At 56.5% G+C, this 22,814-nt stretch overlaps 1 protein-coding gene across 2 annotated transcripts; it reads left to right on the top strand.

Annotated features, from left to right (window-relative positions):
* The first annotated feature begins 3,245 nt into the window (after positions 1–3,245).
* Positions 3,246–21,632, top strand: SELENON (selenoprotein N). 2 transcript variants are annotated; one of them, NM_001347991.2, is given in 12 exon segments: positions 3,246–3,483; positions 4,113–4,230; positions 8,640–8,773; positions 11,992–12,201; positions 12,437–12,561; positions 13,095–13,232; positions 14,833–14,914; positions 15,069–15,257; positions 16,039–16,144; positions 17,310–17,422; positions 17,506–17,607; positions 18,941–21,632. In NM_001347991.2, coding segments are annotated over 12 exon segments (1,671 nt in total). In that variant the 5' UTR covers positions 3,246–3,300; the 3' UTR covers positions 19,112–21,632.
* Positions 21,633–22,814: the final 1,182 nt, after the last annotated feature.

The following is a 22,814-nucleotide window of genomic DNA, read 5'->3' as shown; positions in this document are numbered from 1 at the left end:
CACCTGCCTCTCTAGGGTCCCAGATGAAAAGGAGAAACAAAAAAAAAAAACAGAGCCAAATGGCCCTCTCCCTGGCGAAACTGGAGTGGAAAATCCTAATTTGATCTGATTCCCTGGAGTGCAGCAGCACCCCCTGCAGGAAGTAAACCCTGGTGAGTTTACCCCAAAGAGACGGGAAGCAGAAGAGAGGATGCTACTAGGAGGCCGGCAGGGGTGTGTGTGTGTGTCTGTGTGTGTGTCTGTGTGTGTCTGTGTGTATGTATGAGACAGAGAAAGAGAGACAGAGACAGAGACCAGGGGGTTCGAGGCAGTGACCCTGCCCCTGCTTAACATGTGGCTGCACGCAGGTCAGGCTCCCTCCTCTTCTGGTGGGTGGATGGAGTGGCCTGGAGTGCTTACACCGACACCCTGTGCGCAGGAGGTGGGTGTGGAAATCTGTGGTCCTCTGCCCCCAGGCGGAAGCTGGGACGCAGTAGGGAGTCTGAAGGGTGCTGCAGTGGCCAAATGTCCCTCTCTTCTGATGCCTCCACACTGTCTCAGTGGTAAAGTCCAGGCTTTTCCACAAGCGGACCAGAGCTCCAGCCCAATCTTCCTGCCTCCTCCTTCCTCTTCACATTCCCCTCCGGGTCCCTCTGCTCAAATCCACTGGACTATGTTCTCGAGACGCTATGGATACTCCATCGGGTTTCACACCCCTGGGCCTTCGCCTCTGCTGTTCTTACCCTCTGGAATGATCTTCCTGGGTGCTATGCCTGGTGATCTCCTGAAGTCAAGATCTGGCCAGACCTCTGCTCTGGGAAGCCTCTTCTGGGCTCTCCTGATAGTCCCAGGGACCCTCCTCTGTGCACACCCCTTTCAGAGCCCCCCTCGAGAGGAGGGTTGCAGTATCCATCGACTCATCTGGAAGAGCAGACTGTTTTGTTTCCGATGGACGCCGAATCCCCAGGACATGGCATAGTAGTCCTTCAATACACGTGTTGGAAGGATGAATGAACGAGTGCCCACTAACCTCCGAGACCCTCGTGGATGTGGCCGGTGCGTCACTCACCTCGCTGTGGTTCCCATTGGCTGCCAGTTTGCACGTGCCACCCTTGCCCACTGGGAGGCAACAGCGAGGTGCCAAAGAGATCCTGCAGGGCTGCCCCGGCCAGAACCGCCCACTAGGCCCTATCTCTCAAGGCCTTGCCCTGCCCGGGATCTTGGTTTGGGACAAGCCCTTCTGGGAAGGGCACCCTCCAGTGGGAAATCAGCGCTGCTCCACTGCCAGTCCCAGAGCTGACATCTCCCAGAGCTGACATCTCCCAGAGCTGACATCTCCCAGAGCTGACATCTCCCAGAGCTGGGCCCAACATTGATCCTTTTCCCAGAGGCACACTGATCTGACCTCAGTGTCATAAACCCAACCCCACTATATGCCTTCCTGAGCTTCTAGAATCATCCCCCAAGTCCCACAAGCCCCAGCAGCCCATTTCTTCAGCGCTGGGCAGCAGAGACCAGTAGGGTATCTGTATCTTTAAGAAAAAGCAAGCGTAATAAATAAAAGTTATCTGGGAAAGAAAACTTCCTTTGTTGATTTTCCAGAAGCTTTAGCTCATCAATCTTCCCCTCCTAACCTGCTTTGTGCTCGGCTAGTTTTGCTTCCCATAGAATGGAATTTGGTTTTCTAGTAGCATCTGTCATATGCAGGGTGTCCCCAAACAGTAGCAATAATGAGTTGAAAGTGGCACAGTTGGAAGCCTTCAGAAGCCAACGCCAGATGTCAGGCCCTTAGTGGGCCCCTCTAAGGATACTGGGGCCAGAGCACAGGGCAAGGGTTGGGTCGGGCCCACAACTCTGGAAGGTCCCTGGGAGTCATTCATCTGACAGACACTGAGGAGTGCCCACCATGTGCCACGCCCTGCATGGGCACTGGGAAGGCCTCACCTGGCGCTGCCATGGCTGGCTACCAAAGAACAGAATGGGCAGTGGAGGCAGGACCCCACCCCCAACTCAGTTGACTGGGCCATCCCCTGGGAAGCCCGGGAGGCAGGATGGCAGATTTGGACCCAGGTAGACCTGGGTGCCAGAGCTCAGGCTTCTTCATTTGAAAACCAGGCAAGCAGCCTCTGCCTCACAAGGTGGCTTGAGAACAGAGTGAGAGTGTAAATCACCCCGCCCCAAGTCCAGCACATAGGCGGAGCTCAGCATCCTTTGGATCCCTCAGGCCTAACAAGTGCCCCTGCGCTGGAGGGCTGGTGGGGCTCCGCAAGGGCAGGCACTGCTCACCTCTGGGCTCAGAGTTCTTGCCTAGAGGCTTCTGTAGCTGCCACCCTTGTCTGAGAAAATGCAGGTAGAGCCACCCGGGGCAACTGGGGGCTTTGAAAGAATGGAAGAGAGCCCCAAGGAACCAAGGCTCCTGGGGATTGACAGGCATTAAAATATGTCCTCAACTCCACCCACCTCTATTTCCAAGGCTCTCCTCCAAGCATGCCACGTGCTGTTCTCCAGAAAAGCCAGGGCCTCTGGTAGCTCCAGCTGCTGAGGGGCTACAGCCTCGCCTTCCCCTCACCAGGCCAGAGCTCGGAGGGTGGGGGTCGGGGAGCTCTTTTACCTCCTTGCTGGAGATGAGGAAATTTGGGCCCAGAGAAGTGCAAGTTCAGAGCAGCACCTGCTATGCCTGGAACAAGGCCAATCCCCATAACCCATGCATCTGCGAAGGTGGCCCCCCAACTGCACATGAGGGGAACACGGGCTGGGCTTGCTTTTTAATTTGTCTTGCTGTAGATGACAGAGGAACTTTTAGAAAACTTGTAGGTAAGGATGGACGGATGCCCCTCAGCAGTCTCTGGCCTCGTACACGGCTGCCAGCAGAGGTGGACACGAGGCCTCAGTGGCCCTCGACGCCCCTTCTCCAGGAGAGCACAGGGTGTGTGACTTCTCCCCAGCCTCTGGCCCCAGTCCCTTCTTTGTCCCAGTCCCCTGCCTGCAATCGCTCTCCGGGTTGGGCCAGGCAAGTGGGCCGCAGAGGCCTGGCTTAGCTTTGGGAACGGAAGCATAGGAAGGGGCGCGGAGAGGCAGGAAGCGGCCTGGGGAGGCTGGGGTGGTCGCGACTACAGACCCTACCGCATAGACGCGCTCAGCCCCTCTGGGCGCTCCGGTGTAGCCAACCCCGCCCTGGGTGCGGACCGTGCCGCGAAGCCGGGACCCAGCGACCCCCGCAGGGTCCCTGCCACCGCCCCGCCCCGCCCCGGCCGCCCCGCCCCCGGCCCCGCCCCGCTCCTTCGCGTCGGGGGCCGCCCGCAGCTGCCGCCAGCCGCAGCCATGGGCCGGGCCCGGCCGGGCCAACCCGGGTCGCCGAGCCCCGGCCCCGCCGCGCAGCCTCCCGCGCCACCGCGCCGCCGCGCCCGCTCCCTGGCGCTGCTCGGAGCCCTGCTGGCCGCCGCCGCCGCCGCCGCCGTCCGAGTCTGCGCCCGCCACGCCGAGGCCCAGGCGGCCGCGCGGCAGGTCCGGGCCCGAGCAGGCCGGGGCGGGGGCGCGGGAGCGGGGACTGAAGGGCCGAGCCTCGGCAGCAGGGGGAACATGGGCAGGGACGAGGCGGGGGAGGCGGGGGGCGGAGGGGGACCGGATGGGGGGAGCACGAGAAGGAGGGGACACGGGAGGCGGGTGGGGGAGCCTGGGGCCGGACTGATGGGGAGGAGGCGAACGGAGGTCACTGTAGAGCTGGGACAGACTGGAGGGGTCTGTCCAGAGGGGTGACCTGGACACAGTGAAGCTGGGACCCACAGAGTCTGCAAGGGGCACTGGGGAGCCCTGGGACAGTGAGGAGGGGACACAGGAGAGGACAGAAGGTGCGGGAGGAACAGGGCCAAGCAGCCAGGACCAGGCCTAAGGCGGGCTGGGGACAAATTGGGAGGGGCAGTCGGACCAAACAGTGGATAAGCAGGGACCAGGAGGGACTGGAGGCTCTGGGGTCAGTTCAGAGGCGACATTTGCACAGATGGACCGGGAGGCCCTGGGAGGACTCAGGAAGATGGTGGGAGGAGGGGCTCCCACCATCCGGAAGCAACTGCTTGTTGGGGACCAGGAGACGAGGCCACCAACTGGTGCCCAGCCCAGTCTCTCCTCCCAAGCAGGAATCAGCGCTGAAGACCCTGGGGACAGATGGCCTTTTTCTCTTTTCCTCCTTGGACACTGACGGGGATATGTACATCAGCCCTGAGGAGTTCAAACCCATTGCTGAGAAGCTAACAGGTACCAGGAGAGGCTGGCGGCTGGGGAGGAGGGCGCCTTGGCCACGGTGTCTTCACTGAGCAGGAGGGGCTGTCTGGAGTGGAGGGAAGCCCCTGGGGTCTCAGAGGCCCTGGACTCCTCACAGCTCTGACACTTTGTAGGTGGAGGCTTGGACTAGCTGCCCCTCAACCCCTGAGCCTGTTTTTCTCAGACTTGTGAACAATAATACCAGTTAACATTCTTTGGTCTGCGAGGTGGCTTACACCTATAATCTCAACACTTTGGGAGACAGAAGGATTGCTTGAGCCCAGGAGTTCAAGACCAGCCTGGCCAACATGGCAAAACCCCATCCCTACAAAAATACAGAAATTAGCTGGGTGTGGTGGCGCATGCCTGTAGTCCCAGCTACTTGGGAGGCTGAGGTGGGAGGATCACTTGAGGCCATGAGGCAGAGGTTGCAGTGAGTTGACATCACACCACTACACTCCAGCTTGGGTGACAGAGTGAGACCCTGTCTCAAAACAAACAAAGCAAAACCAAAAAAACAAAAAAAACATTCCTTGGCCACCTCCTCCGTGCCAGGCATTTAAGTGGTTCATGTGGGTTCTCTCTTTACACCTCACCGTAGCCCTGGGAGATGGACACTGTCATGATCCCCATGTTTAATAGTTTGAGAGACTAAGACACAGGCAGGCTCCCCAGTTTCCCAAGCTAGAAAGGTGGGGAGCCAGGGCTAGAACTGGGGCCATCTGGCTCCAGGGTCCTGTACCAGCTCACAGGTTTCAGGAGTAGAGAAAAGAAATGCACAGTGATGAATATGCAGATTTCCAATAGACGACAGCTACAACTTTTTTTTTTTTTTTTTTTAAGACAGGGTCTTGTTCTATCACCCAGACTGGAGTGCAGTGGTGCAATCACGGCTCAGTGCAGCCTCAACTTCCCTGGCTCAGTTGATCCTCCTGCCTCAGTCTCCTGAGTAACGGACACAGGCATGTGCTGTCATGCTCAGCTGATTTTTCTATTTTTGTAGAGATATAGTCTCACTACGTTGCCTAGGCTGGTCTCAAACTCCTGGGCTCAAACGATCCTTCTACCTTGGCCTCCTAAAGTGCTGGAATTACAGGTGTGAACCACCGCGCCCAGCCAGGAGCTGTAACTATTATTACTAAATCTGAAACTCTGCTTAGGTGTTTTCAGATTCCTATTCCATTCTTTTTGTTGTTGTTGTTGAGCTGGAGTCTTGCTGTGTCTCCCAGGCTGGAGTGCAGTGGCGCGATCTCAGCTCACTGCAACCTCTGCCTCCCTGGTTCAAGCAATTCTCCTGCCTCAGCCGCCCCAGGAGCTGGGATTACAGGCGCCTACCACCACACCGGGCTAATTTTGTATTTTCAGTAGAGATGGGGTTTTGCCATGTTAGCCAGGCTAGTCTCGAACTCCTGACCTCAAGTGATCTGCCTGTCTCAGCCTCCCAAAGTGCTGGGATTATAGGCATGAGCCACTGTGTCCGGTCTCCTATTCCATTCTTGCTATCATTTTTGCCTAGTGCAGTCAGTGATTATTTATTTATTTATTTGGTTAAAGATGAGGGGCTGAAGGCTGAGGCAGGAGAATGGCATGAACCCAGGAGGCGGAGCTTGTAGTGAGCCAAGATCGCGCCACTGCACTCCAGCCTGGGTGACAGAGCGAGACTACGTCTCAAAAAAAAAAAAAAGATGAGGGGCTGAAACATTCTAATGAATTATAAAATGCTTTTCTCGCTGCCCCCACCATCACCTCAACCTCTGTGTCCATTTTCTTCCAACTTCTTGTGACATTTCTTGAACTTAGGATCTTCGGCACCTACTTGTTACCCAGATTGCCTGGTGTAAATCAGTCATCGATGGGAAAGGCAAAAGAGACATGCTAGCTGTTTCGGGTGCATAAGCTCCAAAGCACTGTCACGGGCCTGCTGTTTTTCAGGGGTGTATTGGGTAGGTTGGCTCCGTGCTGGCCCGGTGACCTGTGATCGCTGCTAGAGGAGAAAGGTTGGATGGAAAATGCTAATGAGCTGGAGTGGATGTGTATCGATGTCTCGGTGGCAGGCAGTTCTGTCATGAAAGCAGATGGGCAGATAAGCAGGTCGTCTCCTTGTGGCCTTGCCTGTACCTCTTATTTTGCATACACTTCTGAGCATTTGCACAGCCACCTCTTTGTCCTTTTATGTGGCCAGAGTGAGAGTTCTCTCATAATGACATGTTAGCAAAGCTTGCTGGGCTTGAGGCTCACTTTTAATTTTTTGCACAGAAATCTTTTTCTCCAGCAGGGTGAAAGAATTCCCCCCATTACCTCTAGGCTGTGAATGCAAAAACGGACCAAGTTTTGAGAAATCAAAGGGGGGAAATCAAATCCAAGCAGGAAATGGAGCCAACTAGTTCTATTTGGTAGAGTTATGAGTGTGTTTAATTTTCTGCCTTATCCCTTAAAATTTTTACAAATTGCCTATAATGGGCAAATGTTACTCTTAAGTCAGGAAATAAAAGTTTTCATTAAAAAGCCAAAGGGCTGTAAAATGCTGAGTATTATTATTATAATTAATAACATTATTACCAACTCCATTTGACAAATGAGAAAGTAAAGGCTCAGAGAGGTGAAGTCCCTTCCCCAGATCATACAGCTAGGTGGTGGGGGAATCATTATTATTATTGTGTTGTTTTTGTTTTTTGTTTTTTTTCTGAGACGGAGTCTTATTCTGTCTCCCAGGCTGGAGTGCTCGGCTCACTCTCACTGCAACCTCTGCCTCCTGGGTTCAAGCGATTCTCCTGTCTCAGCCCCCAGAGTAAGCTGGGATGACAGTGTGCACCACCATGCCCAGCTAATTTTGGTATTTTTAGTAGAGATGGGGTTTCTTTTTTTTTTTTTTTTTTGAGATGGAGTCTCGCTGTGTCGCCCAGGCTGGAGTGCAGTGGCACGATCTCGGCTCACTGCAAGCTCCGCCTCCCGGGTTCACACCATTCTGCCACCTCAGCCTCCGAGTAGCTGGGACTACAGGCACCCGCCACCACGCCCGGCTAGTTTTTTGTATTTTTAGTAGAGACGGGGTTTCACCATGTTAGCCAGGATGGTCTTGATCTCCTGACCTCGTGATCCACCCGCCTCAGCCACCCAAAGTGCTGGGATTACAGGCGTGAGCCACTGCGCCCGGCCTGGGATGGGGTTTCATCATGTTGGTCATGAACTGGTCTTGAACTCCTAACCTCAGGTGATCCGCCAGCTTCGGCTTCCCAAAGTGCTGGGATTACAGGCATGAGCTGCCTTGGGAATCATTATTATTAATATTTATCTGTGATATCAGTAAAATAATTGAATAAGCAAGGCCGACTAATAACCCTGCATATTCCTGTTGCTCCTTTCTTCTTGGGTTTCTAAATTGCGTTTTGGAAAGTTTTATTGCATTGACTTACAAATATAGAAATAAGTGATGCTTCAGAATAGGGATTTGCATCAGGAGCAGCAGGGAGCGCTTGTTAAAAGGGCAGTTTCCAGACTCCCACCCCTGCAGATTCTGATTTAGTAGGTCTGAGGTGGGTTGTGAGCATCTGTAGTTTAAAGGCATCCTGGGTGATTTTGAGGACTTCTGGTTGAGAACGGCTTTAATGCATCGTTCAGCCTGCTAGCCATTCAGTCAGCAAATGCCAGGCATCATCTCTGTACCACTACCCTGCCCTGAGAGGGCAGACAGGACAAGACCCACCCCCAACCCCCACCGGCTTCATTTTGTTACCGGTGACTATTACTCACCCCTTTTGAAATAGGCGTCATTTCTCCCTTAGCCCTTCAAAATGAATCCTTCCACACTGGGAAGGTTACAGACTTGCCAGATCTCTGAGCCGGAAAAGATCCAAGAAATAAAATCTAGCCACTGCCAGTCCAGCCCCTCCTGCAGCCGGGGCAGTTCCCCTTCCTTCCAAAACAGTAGGGGAAAGTGGGTCTCCTCACTCCCAAACCAGTGCTCTCCCTATGACACCAAAGAGCCTGTTTCTGTTTCTTGCTTCATTCATTACTCTGGTTCCCTTGACTGAGTTCCTCTCAGTCCCAGAAGACCCAGAAAAGGGTCATGGTTGGTCATGGGTTTCAAGTAAAACAAGCCTGGGTTTCAATCTCGATTCCTCCACCATCTAGCTATGTAACCTGGGGAAGTGACTTTACCTCTCTGAACCTTCACTTTCTTATTTGTCAAATGGAGTTGGTAATGTCATTATCTGCCTCCCTGGGCTATCCTGAAACTAAAATGTGATACACTGGTCGTTACTCTGGTGATTGTTAACTGTTAACACCCCAGCTACCCCCACCCCGTGCCTGGCTGAGTTAATCACCAGCTAGTGTGGATGACCAGGGAGAATTGAGCTCTGCAGCGTAAGGGCAGTACTCCTCCGATGATCTGTGTCTCATAGGGTCAACTCCTGCGGCCAGCTACGAGGAGGAGGAGTTGCCCCCTGACCCTAGCGAGGAGACACTCACCATAGAAGCCCGATTCCAGCCTCTGCTCCCGGAGACCATGACCAAAAGCAAAGATGGCTTCCTAGGGGTGAGTAGGGGACCACAGGCAGTGGGATCATCTGTGTGCATCCGTCTCCTGAGGATGAGTTTCTGCTCCATTCATCTTTCTTTCCTCTGCCCTCTGTGTGCCCACTGGAGCCAGGCCCCATGCCAGGCCCTGGAGGTCCATGTGGCTGTGATGTTGTCCCTGCTGTCCAGGCATATAGCCTGCTGGGGGAGCAGGAGAGAGAAGCATTAGTCTTCACCCCAGATGGGGGAATCTGGGGTGACTTCCTAGAGGAAGTGACATCTGGTAGACTGCAGGAAGAGGATGAGGAGGGCTCAGCAGGGTGACTGAGCGCAGGTGGGGGGTCTCGGAGGAAGCAGCAGTGCAGTAGAGACCCTGTTAGTGCAGCTGTCCCACATACTATGGTGATTACTTCCCGCACATCCATCTCTTCCCCCTAGGGTATAGCCTGATGCCTGCCTCCTGATAGGTACTCTGTTGAACTCTGATGATCTAGACCTGAGGTTTGGTCCCCAGCAGAGGGCTATGGGGTGGGGAGGGCACCTGAGAAGGTGGAGGTAGGAGGTGGATAGATGTTCTCCTTGCCAGCCCCTCCCCAGCCCGAGGCCCTTTGGACAGGGTCCTGAGCGCATTGCAGGATGGAGCTGCCTCAGCCCCTGCCTGCCCTTTTGCACTGTCTCCCACTCCCCTCCCCTCTGTGGGCTTCCTCTGTTCCAACCACACCAGACTTCCTTCCTTCTAAATCCCCAGGCTTTCTTCCAACTAGGAGCCTTCTCACACGTGGTTCCCCGTGCCAGGAACACTGCCTCTCTGTGCCCAGCCCACACCGACCCAGCCTTTTCATCTCAGCCAACGCCCCTTCAGTACGAACAGAGTCCTGAAGGCAGGAGTGCCAGGCTGGTCACCGAGGCCAGGTGGCTGGTGTGGCTGGGCCCAGGAGGAATGCAGGACCCACGCAGGGGCATCCTGGTCAGTGTGGCCAGGAGAGAAGGTGCCAGACCCCACTAAGGGCCTTGTTGCCTGCCTTTGGCCTTCATTCTGTGGCGGCTGAACACCAAGCAGATTTTAAATAAGACAACCTCCTCATGAGACCTGGGCTTTCCAGGCCAGGGATGGGGCATGGGAAGAATGGGGAGAAATGGAGGCAAGAAGACCAGTTCTGGACGGGCGAGGGAGAGGAGATGGAGAGTAAGGGCAGCCTGGAGGATGCTGGGGAAGGAAGAAAGGGCAGGGAGCAGCTCCTCATGGACAATGGGTGGGCAGGAGTTGGATGACTCAAGCTTCTGGCCGGTGACCAGGGGCATGGTGGGCTGCTCGCCCAGATGGGAACTGTAGCGGGGGAGGGAGAAGGGGGCAGAGAATGAGGTCAGTCTGCACATGTTGAAGTTGAGTTCCCCAGGGGATGTTGGATGTCCACCGCCCAGCAGCAGCCCCTTGGCAGTGCCCAACTCTAGAGCCTGGCGGCCACATGGCAAAAGAAACTCGGGAATGACCATGAGGCTGGTGCCTGTGGCGGAATTGCCACCTGGCCCAGCCCAGGCAAGCAGTGCTGGGGAGCCCCTTTCTTCCTTTCTTTTTTTTTTGGAGATGGAGTGTCACTCTGTCGCCCAGGCTAGAGTGCAGTGGCACGATCTCAGCTTACTGCAAGCTCCACCTCCCGGGTTCAAGCAATTCTGCCTCAGCCTCCCAAGTAGCTGGGACTACAGGTGTCCGCCACCACGCCTGGCTAATTTCTTTGTATTTTTAGTAGAGACGGGATTTCACCATGTTGGCCAGGATGGTCTCGATCTCCTGATTGATCCTCCCACCTCGGCCTCCCAAAGTGCTGGGATTATAGGCGTGAGCCACCGCGCCCTGCTGGGAGCCGCTTTCTTAACCTCATCGCTGGAGGTTCAGGCAGGGACGGGAATTCCAAGGAGGAGCTCACAGGGAAGGGCACTGCCCATTTTGGTTCCTGTTTACTTGCCATCTCCCACTATAAGTTCCAAGAAGACAGGCTGCACGGTGTACTCCGAGAGAAACTTCCTATACATTAGGTGCAGAAAACATTTTGTGGAATGAACAAATGAATAAACGTGTTCTTCTCAGCCAAGGAGAGAGAGTGCAGCAGATAGGCAGGAGTCCAGGAAGTGGTCGAAACGGCTTGACCTTCCACAGAAGGAGGTGGGGAACCCATCTCTACGGGTTTGGCAGTGATGGGCTGATCTGAGCAGATGAGTCCCCACAGACAGCAAGAACTGGGGTGAGGCAGGAACAGCACCCCCAGCCCTGGCCCCCGAGCAGAGCCCCACCGAGCCCAGCACCCATCTCTGGCAGGTCCCCTGCAGGGGGTGGCCAGCCTACAAGCAGGACCCAGCAGGGCGGGCTCGGCCTGGCCCCGCATAGCCAGCTCTGCCTTGAGAACTGCCTGTTCAATCTCTCTCCACGGGAGCTCCCTGCACTGCTTTCCTCCCACCTCCCACCAAGCCTGAGCTCCTGCTGCCAGGGAGGTGGGGACAGGAGAGGGAACCTGCTGTTCCTCAAATGCTGGTTGATGTGTAGACAGCTCTGTGGTCTCTGAGCGTCCTCTTCAAGCCATCAGCTTGTCAGAGGCGAGGCAGGTCACTGATGAGGACTCGGGCTTAGGGAAGGCCTTTTGCCCAAGGTGGGGCAGTCTGTACTTAAGGCAGGGCCCTTCTGGGGGAGGCCTTCCTTCCCACTCCCTGTGGTCTCATCCTGCTCTTGACCCTAGAGATCTCACCTCAAACATGATTGGCCACCACCCTCATCGGACTTAGCTCCAAACCGAAATCCTGAGCTGGCCAGTGGGACATTAGTCCCTGGGAGGAGACTTGGAGCGGAGACTGGGGAGGGAGAGCAGGGCTGCTGGAAGGCCGGGGAAGCCAGGCAGGGTGGTGGCTCCCAAGGCTGGCCCATGGGCTTATGCATAGGAGGGAGGCGGGATGGTGTGAGGCACGGAGCCCCACCACCCCCATTCCAACCCTGCCTTTGAGCGAGCGGCTCTGGCCTGGGCTGCGCCTGGGTGAGCTACAGAGGCACTGGAGCGGGGAGAGGAGCCTCTCTCTGGTGGGATATTGCTAAGCTTGTGGCCATCACTGGGGCAGGAAACTGCCTGGGATCCATCTGCTCCCTTGGTGTGGGCTGGCTCAGGGCTTGAGGGAGACCTCCACCCATGTGGGACACGAGGCCCCAGAGTCATGGTTCTTAGATATCTGGAGCTTCGCTTTCCCCTGCCCCAGGTTTCCCGCCTCGCCCTGTCCGGCCTCCGAAACTGGACGGCCGCAGCCTCGCCAAGTGCAGTGTTTTCCGCCCGCCACTTCCAGCCCTTCCTTCCCCCGCCAGGCCAGGAGCTGGGCGAGCCCTGGTGGATCATCCCCAGTGAGCTGAGCGTGTTCACTGGCTACCTATCCAACAACCGCTTCTATCCGCCGCCGCCCAAGGGCAAGGAGGTGAGGACAGCCGGGGTGCGACCTGAGGCCCTCTGCCCCAGCCCAGGAGTGACCACCCCTCTGTTTGCGCCTGGACCCCAGTGCCAGGCCTGCCCCACCTGCTCTCCTGCCTCCCTCTGGACCTGCCTCCTCCCCATGGGGACCCTGGGCCTTTGGGTCTGGGCTGACCCCCACCCCAGTGGATCCAGGCTCAGCGGGACCCAGCAAGCCAACACATGCCTCCCACCGCCCCCAGGTCATCATCCACCGGCTCCTGAGCATGTTCCACCCTCGGCCCTTTGTGAAGACCCGCTTTGCCCCTCAGGGGGCCGTGGCCTGCCTGACTGCCATCAGTGACTTCTACTACACCGTGATGTTCCGGTGAGTGGGCCACACAGGCCAGCCTGGAGCTTCCGGGAGGCACAGCCGGTTTAGCGCCCAGAGGGGAGGGCCTGGCTTGAGCCCCCCAACTCTGTCTCTCCTACCCCTGCCATCTCGGGGAAGCAGCTTTGGCTCCCTGAGCCTCAGTGTTCTCACCTGTGGATCGGGGTGCTGATGACTTCCTCGTAGGGCATATAAGGGTTCCGAAAGAAAAAGCTGTGGAACTTGCTTGGCACGGGGCTAGTAGCCATGGCTGTGCCATCCACACAGAAGTGGGAAGGACATCCAGTCACACATGCCCTCCAGAAGCTGTGGGGGCTCAGGGAGGGGGTCCAGGCAGGGCTTCTGGAGGAGGGACATGTGACCTGGGCCTCGAAGGACAAGCAGCATTTGGAGGGCCTCGCTGCTGCCCCCTGGCCCATCCACCTCCAGCCACACACTCAGCCTCCTCTCCCTGATGAGTCTGGCCAAGGCTTCCCGGGCTCCTGGGGAGAAGGTGGGCAGCTCTGGTGCAGGAGATTCCCTTCACACAGGATCCACGCCGAGTTCCAGCTCAGCGAGCCACCTGACTTCCCCTTCTGGTTCTCCCCGGGTCAGTTCACCGGCCACATCATCCTCTCCAAAGACGCCACCCACGTGCGCGACTTCCGGCTCTTCGTGCCCAACCACAGGTGGGAGCTTGACCTCGGCCCAGCCTTGGCTCCCTCCTACAGCTTGTCCTGCTCCCCAGCTCCAGGAGCCTAGGGGCCGCTTCTGCCTCTGCCCCTTCCTTTGCTCCCCAGAGCCCATCTCGTGGGGCTGGCGTGGAGGCGGCGGCATGAGGCAGGCAAGAGGATGAGCTGATCACCCACCAGCTCTTCCCAGGCACCCCGTGGCCTGGCCCTCCACCTCTGTGCCTGGGACCCAGTGCAGCAGCCCATAGACTCTTCCTGAAGCTGGGCCTCCCTGCCCTCACACTGCTGACAGGCCCTAGTCAGAGCTGTAATCGCAGCCTGTGCGTGCCACCAAGGGGAAGGCCAGCAGCTAGGCAGGGACCCAGCTGTGGGGTCCAGGAAGGCTTCTCAGAAGAAGAGGGTCATCTCAGTAGAGGCAAGGGGCTCTGAGGGTTTCGCTAGGCAGAGGAACAGCACATGCAAAAGCTGAGGGCAGGCCCTCCACTGCTGCAGAGCCCCGGAGAGGCTTCCGGGACAGTGCTGCACCAGCTACCCGCCTGCCTCACCTCCTCAGGGCTGGCCACCTGTCAGCAGAGTAGAGGACCCAGGAGGCCCTGGCTTCAAGGCTGTCCAGATTCCTAACTGATAGCAAGTGGCCACCTAGTGGGCCTGAGTGACCGCTCTACAGGGATAAGGCCTGGCTGGGAGCCAGGAGGTCTGCAGTTACGTCTCAACTGTGGCACCCACTGGCCGTGTGGCTGTGGGCAAGGCCCTGGCCCTCTGTAAGCCTCTTTCCTCATCTGCCAGATGGGAGACTGACTCCTGGCCTATTTCACCCACAGGGCAGGCGTGAGAGGATGGTTGGGATGACATGGGAGGAGAAAATTGCCCCTAGGAGTGGGGATGGCTTCCCTCCCTCCCCAGGGTGGGCAGAGCAGGGGCTTCCCAGTCAAAGTACCAGCCCTCAGGCTGTGCACACCTGCCTCCAACCCGGGGTTATTGAGGAGGGGGCCTGGACTGTATGGGACAGAAGGAGAGAGGCAGTGACCAGCTCCAGGACCAGCTGCTCCTGGGCTCATGTCTGAGGACCAGGCATCAGGGACTGCTGACCCCCAGGGGGTACCTAGCTCTGCCCTCTGCACCACCTGCTGCGGAGGTGGTGGTTTGTCAGTGCTGGGGCTCCCCCGTGCGGCGGACCTGCAGATTGCACTGCTCGGCTCAGATTTCCTGCTGCCCACCAGAGGCCTGTGCAGGGACCACGGTGCTCACTTTCATTCCTGCCCCACCCTGTGACCCACCGTGAGGCACTGGCCATCTCTCTGCCTCGAAGGGTCCTGGAGAATACACGGGCCATGGCTGTGCAGGCCCTTTGTGGATTGTGAGGGGCAGGGCCGGCGGACAGTGAAGTGGCTCCAGTGCCTTAGGAAGGGGCAGCCTGGTGGAGAGAGGGCCAGGACTCTGCAGCCAGAATCCCAGTGGCTCTGAGAGCAGGTGTTCACCTTGAGAAGCCTGTGTCCTCATCTGGAAAATGGAGACAGTTGCAGGTATTATGTGAGATAAAGTGTGACACAGATAATGGCCTTTGATGATGGTGTCACTCTGCCCTGGCCATCCCCAGGTCTCTGAATGTGGACATGGAGTGGCTTTATGGGGCCAGTGAAAGCAGCAACATGGAGGTGGACATCGGCTACATACCCCAGGTGAGCGCACAGTAGGCTCCCATCCAGGTGGGCTCGCTGCAGGGCCCCGCCCTTCCTCTGCAATGAGTGGAGCATCTTGGAGGGTCTCTCAGGGAGCCCCTGAGGATTCTTGCCCATCTCTGAGCCTTCCCCCCACCACTGACCTCTGGCCCAGATGGAGCTGGAGGCCATGGGCCCCTCAGTGCCCTCGGTGATCCTGGATGAGGATGGCAGCGTGATCGACAGCCACCTGCCCTCTGGGGAGTCCCTGCAGTTTGTGTTTGAGGAGATCAAGTGGCAGCAGGAGCTGAGCTGGGAGGAGGCTGCCCGGCGCCTGGAGGTGGCCATGTACCCCTTCAAGAAGGTGAGGCTGGGCAGGGTGAAGGCCAGGGTCAGGCTGCACGGGCAGAGGCTGGGAGCTGTGGAGCAGCAGCTGGGCACAGGTGCTGGTGTGTGTTCAGGGCTTGCTACTGAGGCTGTCTCACTGTTGTGCCCAGCGTGTGCCAGTGGGGCTTCCCTGCTGCCATTTGGAAGTTAGAGGAAGAGGCCAGGTGCAATGGCTCATGCCTATAATCCAAAACTTTGGGAGGCTGAGGTGGAGAATCACTTGTGGCCAGGAGTTCAAGAGCAGTCTGGGCAACATAGCGAGACCCCATATCTACAAAAAATTTTTTTAATTACCTAGGGGTGGTGTTAGCACGCACCTGTAGTACTAAACCTTTCGGGAGGCTGAGGCAGGAGGACTGCTTGAGCCCAAGAGTTCAAGGCTGCAATGAGCTATAATTGCACCACTGCACTACAGCCTGGGCAACAGAGTGAGACTCCATCTCAAAGAAAAAATAAATGAAAATAATAATAATAAATAGAACTTGGAGGAGACATCCATCCCCTGGCTCAGCAGCACCCCCTTCACACACACATACAAACACACTAACATATATACACACACATATATACAAACATACACAAACATATACATACACATACAAATGTACATATACACAAACATGTACACACACAGATATGCCTACACACAAACTCACATATATACACACACACATACTTGCACACACTACAGACTCACAGCCCGAGTGGGACCCTGGCCGCTTTGATGATGGCTTCTCTCTGTCTCGGCGTGGCCCCAGGTCTCCTACTTGCCGTTCACTGAGGCCTTCGACCGAGCCAAGGCTGAGAACAAGCTGGTGCACTCGATCCTGCTGTGGGGGGCCCTGGACGACCAGTCCTGCTGAGGTGAGGGGCCCGGCTGAATCTAAGGGGAGCAGGGGGGAAAGTCTACACCTTGTTGGGTACCGGAGACTCTGAAACCAATGGGACTCTCCTGTTGAGTCATGAGGGCCCCGGGGACTGCCCAGGGTAGGGGTGTGGGGTGGGGGACTGCCCAGGGTAGGGGTGTGGGGTGGGGGACTGCCCAGGGTAGGGGCGTGGGGTGAGGGCCTGGGAGTTTCTGTGCTGAGCCCAGTGGGAGCTACCAGATGCTGAAGAAAGGGCCCTGGCAGGCTGGGTTCAAACTCAGCCATTGTCAGCTCGGTAACCTTGACCAAGTGTCTTCCCCTCCCCGAGCCTCAGTTTTCTCAATAGTAAGAAGGGATAATACACTTACCTCTCAGAGCTGTGGACATGGGGGTGAAAGTGCTGCATACACTGTGAAGTCTAAGTGTATATACACTTATATACATGTAAGAGGGAAAATCAGGCCAGAGGCTGGTCTTGCGTTAATTTATTCAGAAAATTCACCAGAGACCTAGATGCAAAGTTCTTTGGATGGGCACAAAGATGAATGAAACAGTGCCCCGCCCTCACCCTGTCAGCCATCAGTGTAGCAGTGGACTGGGTGCTGGCGTCCCACAGTGAGGAAGTCAGAAAGGGTCCCTGCCCTCAAAGGGGGAGACACAGTGCAAAGGCAGACACCAAATGAGTCAGTACAAGCACGGTGAGTGTTCTACAGGGGACAGTCCAGAGTGGCACCAGAGTGTATAACGGGGGGTCAAGGAAGGCTTTGTGAAGACAGTGATATTTACGCTGAGACTATGAAGGATGAGTAGGAGTTTGTCACATGACCAGATGGAGTGTTCCAGGTAGAGGAACAGCCTGTGCAAAGGCCTTGGGACACAGAATGTTCACTGGATTTAAGAAGCTGTCACTGTCTGCAAGTCCCCGGGGCCAGGTAGAACCCCTAACCCTAATCTCAGCCCAGGATGCGGGTGTATTATGGATGTTAATTCCAACTACCATTTATTCAGTACCTACTCTGCCTCAGGCTCTTTGAATCTGTTATTTCACCTGGGTGCAGAGACTTCTGCAGCCCGTAAGGTCTCCCCAAAGCAAAATTGCACCCCAGCAAGATGTGGGGGTGCCTCACACTTCTGTCTTCCAGCTTTTTCCTCTTCCTGCACAGGTTCAGGGCGGACTCTCCGGGAGACTGTCCTGGAAAGTTCGCCCATCCTCACCCTGCTCAACGAGAGCTTCATCAGCACCTGGTCCCTGGTGAAGGAGCTGGAGGAGCTGCAGGTGAGCCGGCAGGTGGGCGGAACAGGAGCCTCCCGAACAGTGGTGGGGGCCACGGCATCAGGAGTATGCAACTGTCCCCACAGAACAACCAGGAGAACCCGTCCCATCAGAAGCTGGCTGGCCTGCACCTGGAGAAGTACAGCTTCCCGGTGGAGATGATGATCTGCCTGCCCAATGGCACCGTGGTAGGCACCCTCACCCAGACCCCACGGGGCCCAGGGAGCAACCAGCAGGGGGCCTGGGTGTGCAGGCTTCATCGGGTTTCGGGTCTGGCCCTGCCACTTCCTGGCTGCAAAGCCTCAAGCTGGTCTCTTACCCAGTCTAAGCCTCAGTTGTCCCCATGTAGAAACAGGAATCGTGATGCAGGTGTTGGTCATCGGGGGCTGTACAGCAGCGAGCATAGTCCCGAGGCAGAGTCAGCACCTGGCTAGAAACACGGCCTGGAAGGGAAGGCTTGCCTTGGACCATGGCAGCCAGTCCTGGGATGGAAGGAGAGGGAGTAGCCGGACCTTGTGACAGAGAAGACCAGGAGAGGGCCCTGAGCCAAGGTTCAAGACCCCACCTCTCCCTAAGGGCCCTTAGCACTCAGCAAGTCTCCTCACGGGGGCCTCACAGCAGCTTTGGGAGACGGATAATCATGAATGCCCATTTTATAAACAAGGAAAGAGGCCTAGAAAACTTCAGAGACTGGACAAATGTTGCAGTTAATTAAGTGCAGCTGGCTTTGAACCAAGGCCTGCCCTCGAGCCTCAGATCTCCAGCTCTTCTGATCAAAGCGACCCCTTATCCTTTAAGTCCCAAGGCATGGTTAGTGTGGGACCCAGGGCCATAGGAGGAGGTCAGCTTCCTCAGGATCTTAGGACGGGAGCAGGTCAGGAGCAGGGGCTGGCACGGGCGAGGTGTCCAGTGAGGGCTCGGTGCAAAGGAAGGGGCACCAGGCAGAAGGCATCGGCTGTTCCAGGCACAGGGTGATGAGATGGTGTCGGGGAACTGCTTGGGAGAACCAGGCCTCCCACTCATATGAATGTTGGTTGAATGCTGATTCATTCGTCTGTTCATCTGCTGGGCACCTACTCTGTGCCAGGCACAAAGATAAAGACATGGCCCTGTGCTGAAAGAGCTCACTGTCTGGAGCGAGAAGCCAAAGGAGAGGCCCGTGGTGCGTGAGGCCCCAGTGAGAGAAGTGAGCACGGAGTTCAGGATGGAGTCCGGGGCCACAGGAACAGAGGAGAGAGGTCATTCGGGGGGCGGAGGCAGAGGGCTAGTGAAGAGGTGATGTTGGAAAGTGTTGGGTTTTCACCTGGTAGGCAAGGCAGGGAGGTGCCCCTCGTCAGACACAGGGTGATGAGGTGGTGTCGGGTGCTGGCGAGGGCTTACAGCAGCACTGCCTGCCCACCATCACTTCAGACAAGGACAGTCAAGGCCTGATAGCGTCCCTGCTTCTCCCCACAGAGCAGAGGGCACGGGGAGCCTGGGGGCCCCCTCCATCCCACTCTCCTCACCCAGCCCTTCTCCCAGGTCCACCACATCAATGCCAACTACTTCTTGGACATCACCTCCATGAAGCCCGAGGAAGTCGAGAGCCATCTCTTCAGCTTCTCATCCACCTTTGAAGACCCATCCACGGCCACCTACATGCAGTTCCTGAAGGAGGGACTCCGGCGTGGCCTGCCCCTCCTCCAGCCCTAGAGTGCCTGCGGGGCCAGACGGGATCTGATGCACAGGCCCCCGCGCCCCAGAGCCAGAGTGTTCCTCAGCCTGTTTCAGACTGCAGATGCCGCCCACTCCCACCCCACGCCTAGGCTGCCTTGGGGGGTACAAGCTCCACTGAGGGTGGCCATCACAGCCTTGGCTCCATGGTGGCGGGTAGACAAGGGGTGCCTGGGCTGGCTGGGCAGAGGAACCTCTAGCTCTGACTGTCACTCTCCGCTCTCCCTACCCATTTGGCTCTGGAAAGCTGCTTGGCACCCCCAGATCAGGGCCTGGGTGAACTCTCTGGACCTCTTCCAGTGAGCCGCACAGTCTAGGCCCTTGTTGGGTGAAGAATGGAAGGAGGAGCAGGCTAGGAAGACAGGGCCACCACCCTCTCCTTGCTTTCAGCCCTTCCCACAGGAAACATCCAGAAGCCCCAGCCAGGAGGGGCCAGGCTTCCAAAGCGGCTCTCCTGTTTATCTAGAGCCTTCGTTCCTGGCCACACCCTGGGCTGCCCTCCTGTGCCTGATGTCCCCAGCTGGGGTCGGTCTCAGCAGGAGCCAGTCTTCTGGAGCCTCTGGGCAGAACCCTCCATTGAAGCGGAAATCAGACTGGACCCCCTGCGGCTTCCCTGACCACGCCACTGACCAGATGTCTGGGGAAGTTTACTGTGAAGGGGCTTCTGCCTTTAGCAATGGGGCGCACTAAGGGGGTTCCTGAGGCCTAGAGCCAAAGCACTCCCACCACCTACCTTAGCACAGGGTCTCCGCAGGACTGCGGGAGCCAGCGCTTCTGCCGCCCCTCCTGCCCCTCAGACCTCGCATCCACAGAAGCACAGCCCGGCCAAAGACCACAGCCTTCTCCAGAGCCGGCGCTGTCCGGCAACCAGGGGTGCCCCAGGCTAGCTCTTCTACCACTGGGGCACCACGGACTCCCCTTGGCCACTCTTGGGACTTTGGTCCACGTCCTGAGCCACTGACCATGGCCAGTCTTTCTTTTTATATGTGCAGAAAAGTGTTTTTATACAAACTTTCTCATGGTTTGTAGGTATTTTTTTATAACCCCAGTGCTGAGGAGAAAGGAGGGGCAGTGGCTTCCCCAGCAGCAGCCCCATGATGGCTGAATCCGAAATCCTCGATGGGTCCAGCTTGATGTCTTTGCAGCTGCACCTATGGGAAGAAATAGTTCTCTCTTCCTTCTCCTCTTCAGCTTTTTAAAAACAGTCCTCAGAGGATCCACCACCCCCCAGCACTGTCCCATCCTCTCCACGCAGGCCCACAGGCGCACCTACACTCTTTCATTAAGGCCTTGAAGTCAGGCTGCCCCCTCCCCAGCCCCCAGTTCTCTCCCCACCCCCTCACCCCACCCGGGGCTCACTCTTAAACCTGGCAGCAGAGGAAGGAAGGCAGACATCTCTGCAGCCACTCCTGGGCCTTCTATTCGCCGAGTTACCCCGCTTGCCTTGGGCGTGTTCACTGAGCCTTCCCCAGCCAGTCTTGTTCTGAGTTTTGTTTTGTATTGTTTTGAGATGCAGTCTTGCTCTGTCACTCAGGCTGGAGTGCTACAGCGTGATCTTGGCTCACTGCAACCCCCGCCCCCAACCCTGGTTCAAGCAATTCTGCCTCAGCCTACCTAGTAGCTGGGATTACAGGTGCATGCCACCACACCCGGCTAATTTTTGTATTTTTAGTAGAGCTGGGGTTTCACCATATTGGTCAGGCTGGTCTGGAACTCCTGAACTCAGGTGATCCACCCGCCTCAGCCTCCCAAATTGCTGGGATTACAGGCGTGAGCCACACGCCCAACCTTGTTCTTAATTTTGTATTATCCAATCGTTGCTAATATTACATGCACTTTCTCACTTAATCCTCATGACAAGCTTGTGAGGCAGATGCTCATTGTTCCCATCTTGATGAAACTTGAGTCTCAGGGAGGTGAAGTGACTTGCCCAGGGTCACTCAGCCAGGTAGAGTTCAGATTCAAACCCACATGTGGCTCCAAAGCCTGCGTCTGGATTTGGGGGTGTTTTTTGGCACAGCACCATCGCCTCTCTCCCTGCCTGTTTTCCCCAAAATGGAAAGGAAGGCCTTTTAAACCAGAGTGTCTCACTCCCCTCTGACCTCCAGGCCAGGCATGAGCCAGCCAGCTCAGCCAGGCTCCCTGTGTCCTGAGAGGAAGTGCCCCCATCCCCCATGCCCCTTAGGGGAGGGAGGGCACCTGATGTTCTCTGCGCCTCCCCTATCCTGTCAGGGACTGGTGGGAGGGCAGGGGAGCCCACGCGAACCCTTCTCCCGCTGCTCTGGGAGAGTCAGTTCCGCATGGAGCCAGCCTGGTCCCATGGAAAATGCTGGTGGCCTGCGCTTTCTGAGGCCTCATCTGATGCCTCTGTAGTTCCTGTCCCCCACCAGGCCTTGAGGCTCAGGGTAGGAGAGGGCCCCTGGCTGCCCTCCTGTCACTCCTCTGCCACTTCCCTTCCCTGTCCTCAACCTGCCCTGTAATAAAATCAGAGAAGACTGACTAGAGTGGTTCTAAGTGCTTTTCCTTTGAGTGGCATGTTCAGCTCTGTCCTTCCATGCGGCGGCTCCCTCCTGGGGTGGACTTGGCTGGAATGCTTTCAGGGACTATCTTACCTATCGAGGGCTTGAGTGACTTGCCCAAAATAAGTTTGTGATAGAACAAGTGGTAGGACTTACTGTTTTGAGAATCTGATGCTCTCTGTTGAGAAAGATCTGGAAGTTGTCTTAGAAGCGGAACCTGAGACAGGCATGAAGTGATTTTTTTTTTTTTTTTTGGTGGGGTGGGGAGTGTACTTCCAGAAAAACCTGTAAAAGAAGGAGGGAAGCAGAAGAGGAAAAGGAAAAATGCTGAGCAGGAACAGTCTCAGCCCAGCCTTGGCCTGACCCACAGTGGAAGAGCTGTGAGGCATAAACCACACTGCAGAGTTGAACTGGCCTTTTGGGCCTTGCATCAGTCATTGGCTTGGGAGGTGAAGGAAATTCCCAGGTAGGGGGCTCCATTCTTCCTGCAAGGGGATCTGAGTGGGACAGCAAATCAGCATCTACACCCAGGACAGACAGCCAGCGTGAACTTGCATGATCCGCCATCGCACAAGAGGGGAAAGTAATGATTAAAACACAATGTGCCATCCTGGAAAGAGGGCTGGACCTGGGAGTCAGTCTTTAGCATTTGAGATATGGTGGAGATAGGGTGGATGACCTCTGAGGTCTCTTGCCAGGACCAGTTACATAATTTTGCAGAGCCCAGTGCAACATGAAAACACAAGACCCCCTGTTAGAAAATTAATCATTTCAAGACGGCAACAGCAGAGTACTAAACCAGGTACAGGGTTCTGAGCATGGGGCCCTTTGTGACTGCATGGGCTGGTCACCCATGAAACCAACTCTGTCTCTGGCAGAGGGGATTGCAGGCTTTGGGACCAAGGAACTCCAGCCTGGGAGCCAGGCACAGCCTGAGGCTGTGCTGAAAGCAGAGGAGGAAATGTCACCCAGGAACTGCATGCCACAGACCCGGACAGTGAGGGCTGGAGCACAAAGAGGGAATGGGTTAGTGAGCCTGGAAGGAATGTGGCTCTTCCCACAGTGCCTCTGGGGTCTTGTGCATCAAGTACCCATCTAATGAGCAAACTCACTGAATATACCGTGTGTGTGTGTGAGAGAGAGAGAGAGAGAGGCGAGAGAGG

Source organism: Macaca mulatta, chromosome 1 (assembly GCF_049350105.2).
Source record: "Macaca mulatta isolate MMU2019108-1 chromosome 1, T2T-MMU8v2.0, whole genome shotgun sequence".
Lineage (NCBI taxonomy): Eukaryota > Metazoa > Chordata > Mammalia > Primates > Cercopithecidae > Macaca > Macaca mulatta.
Note: the sequence above shows the minus strand (reverse complement) of the source record. Positions and strands in the feature narration are given on the sequence as shown.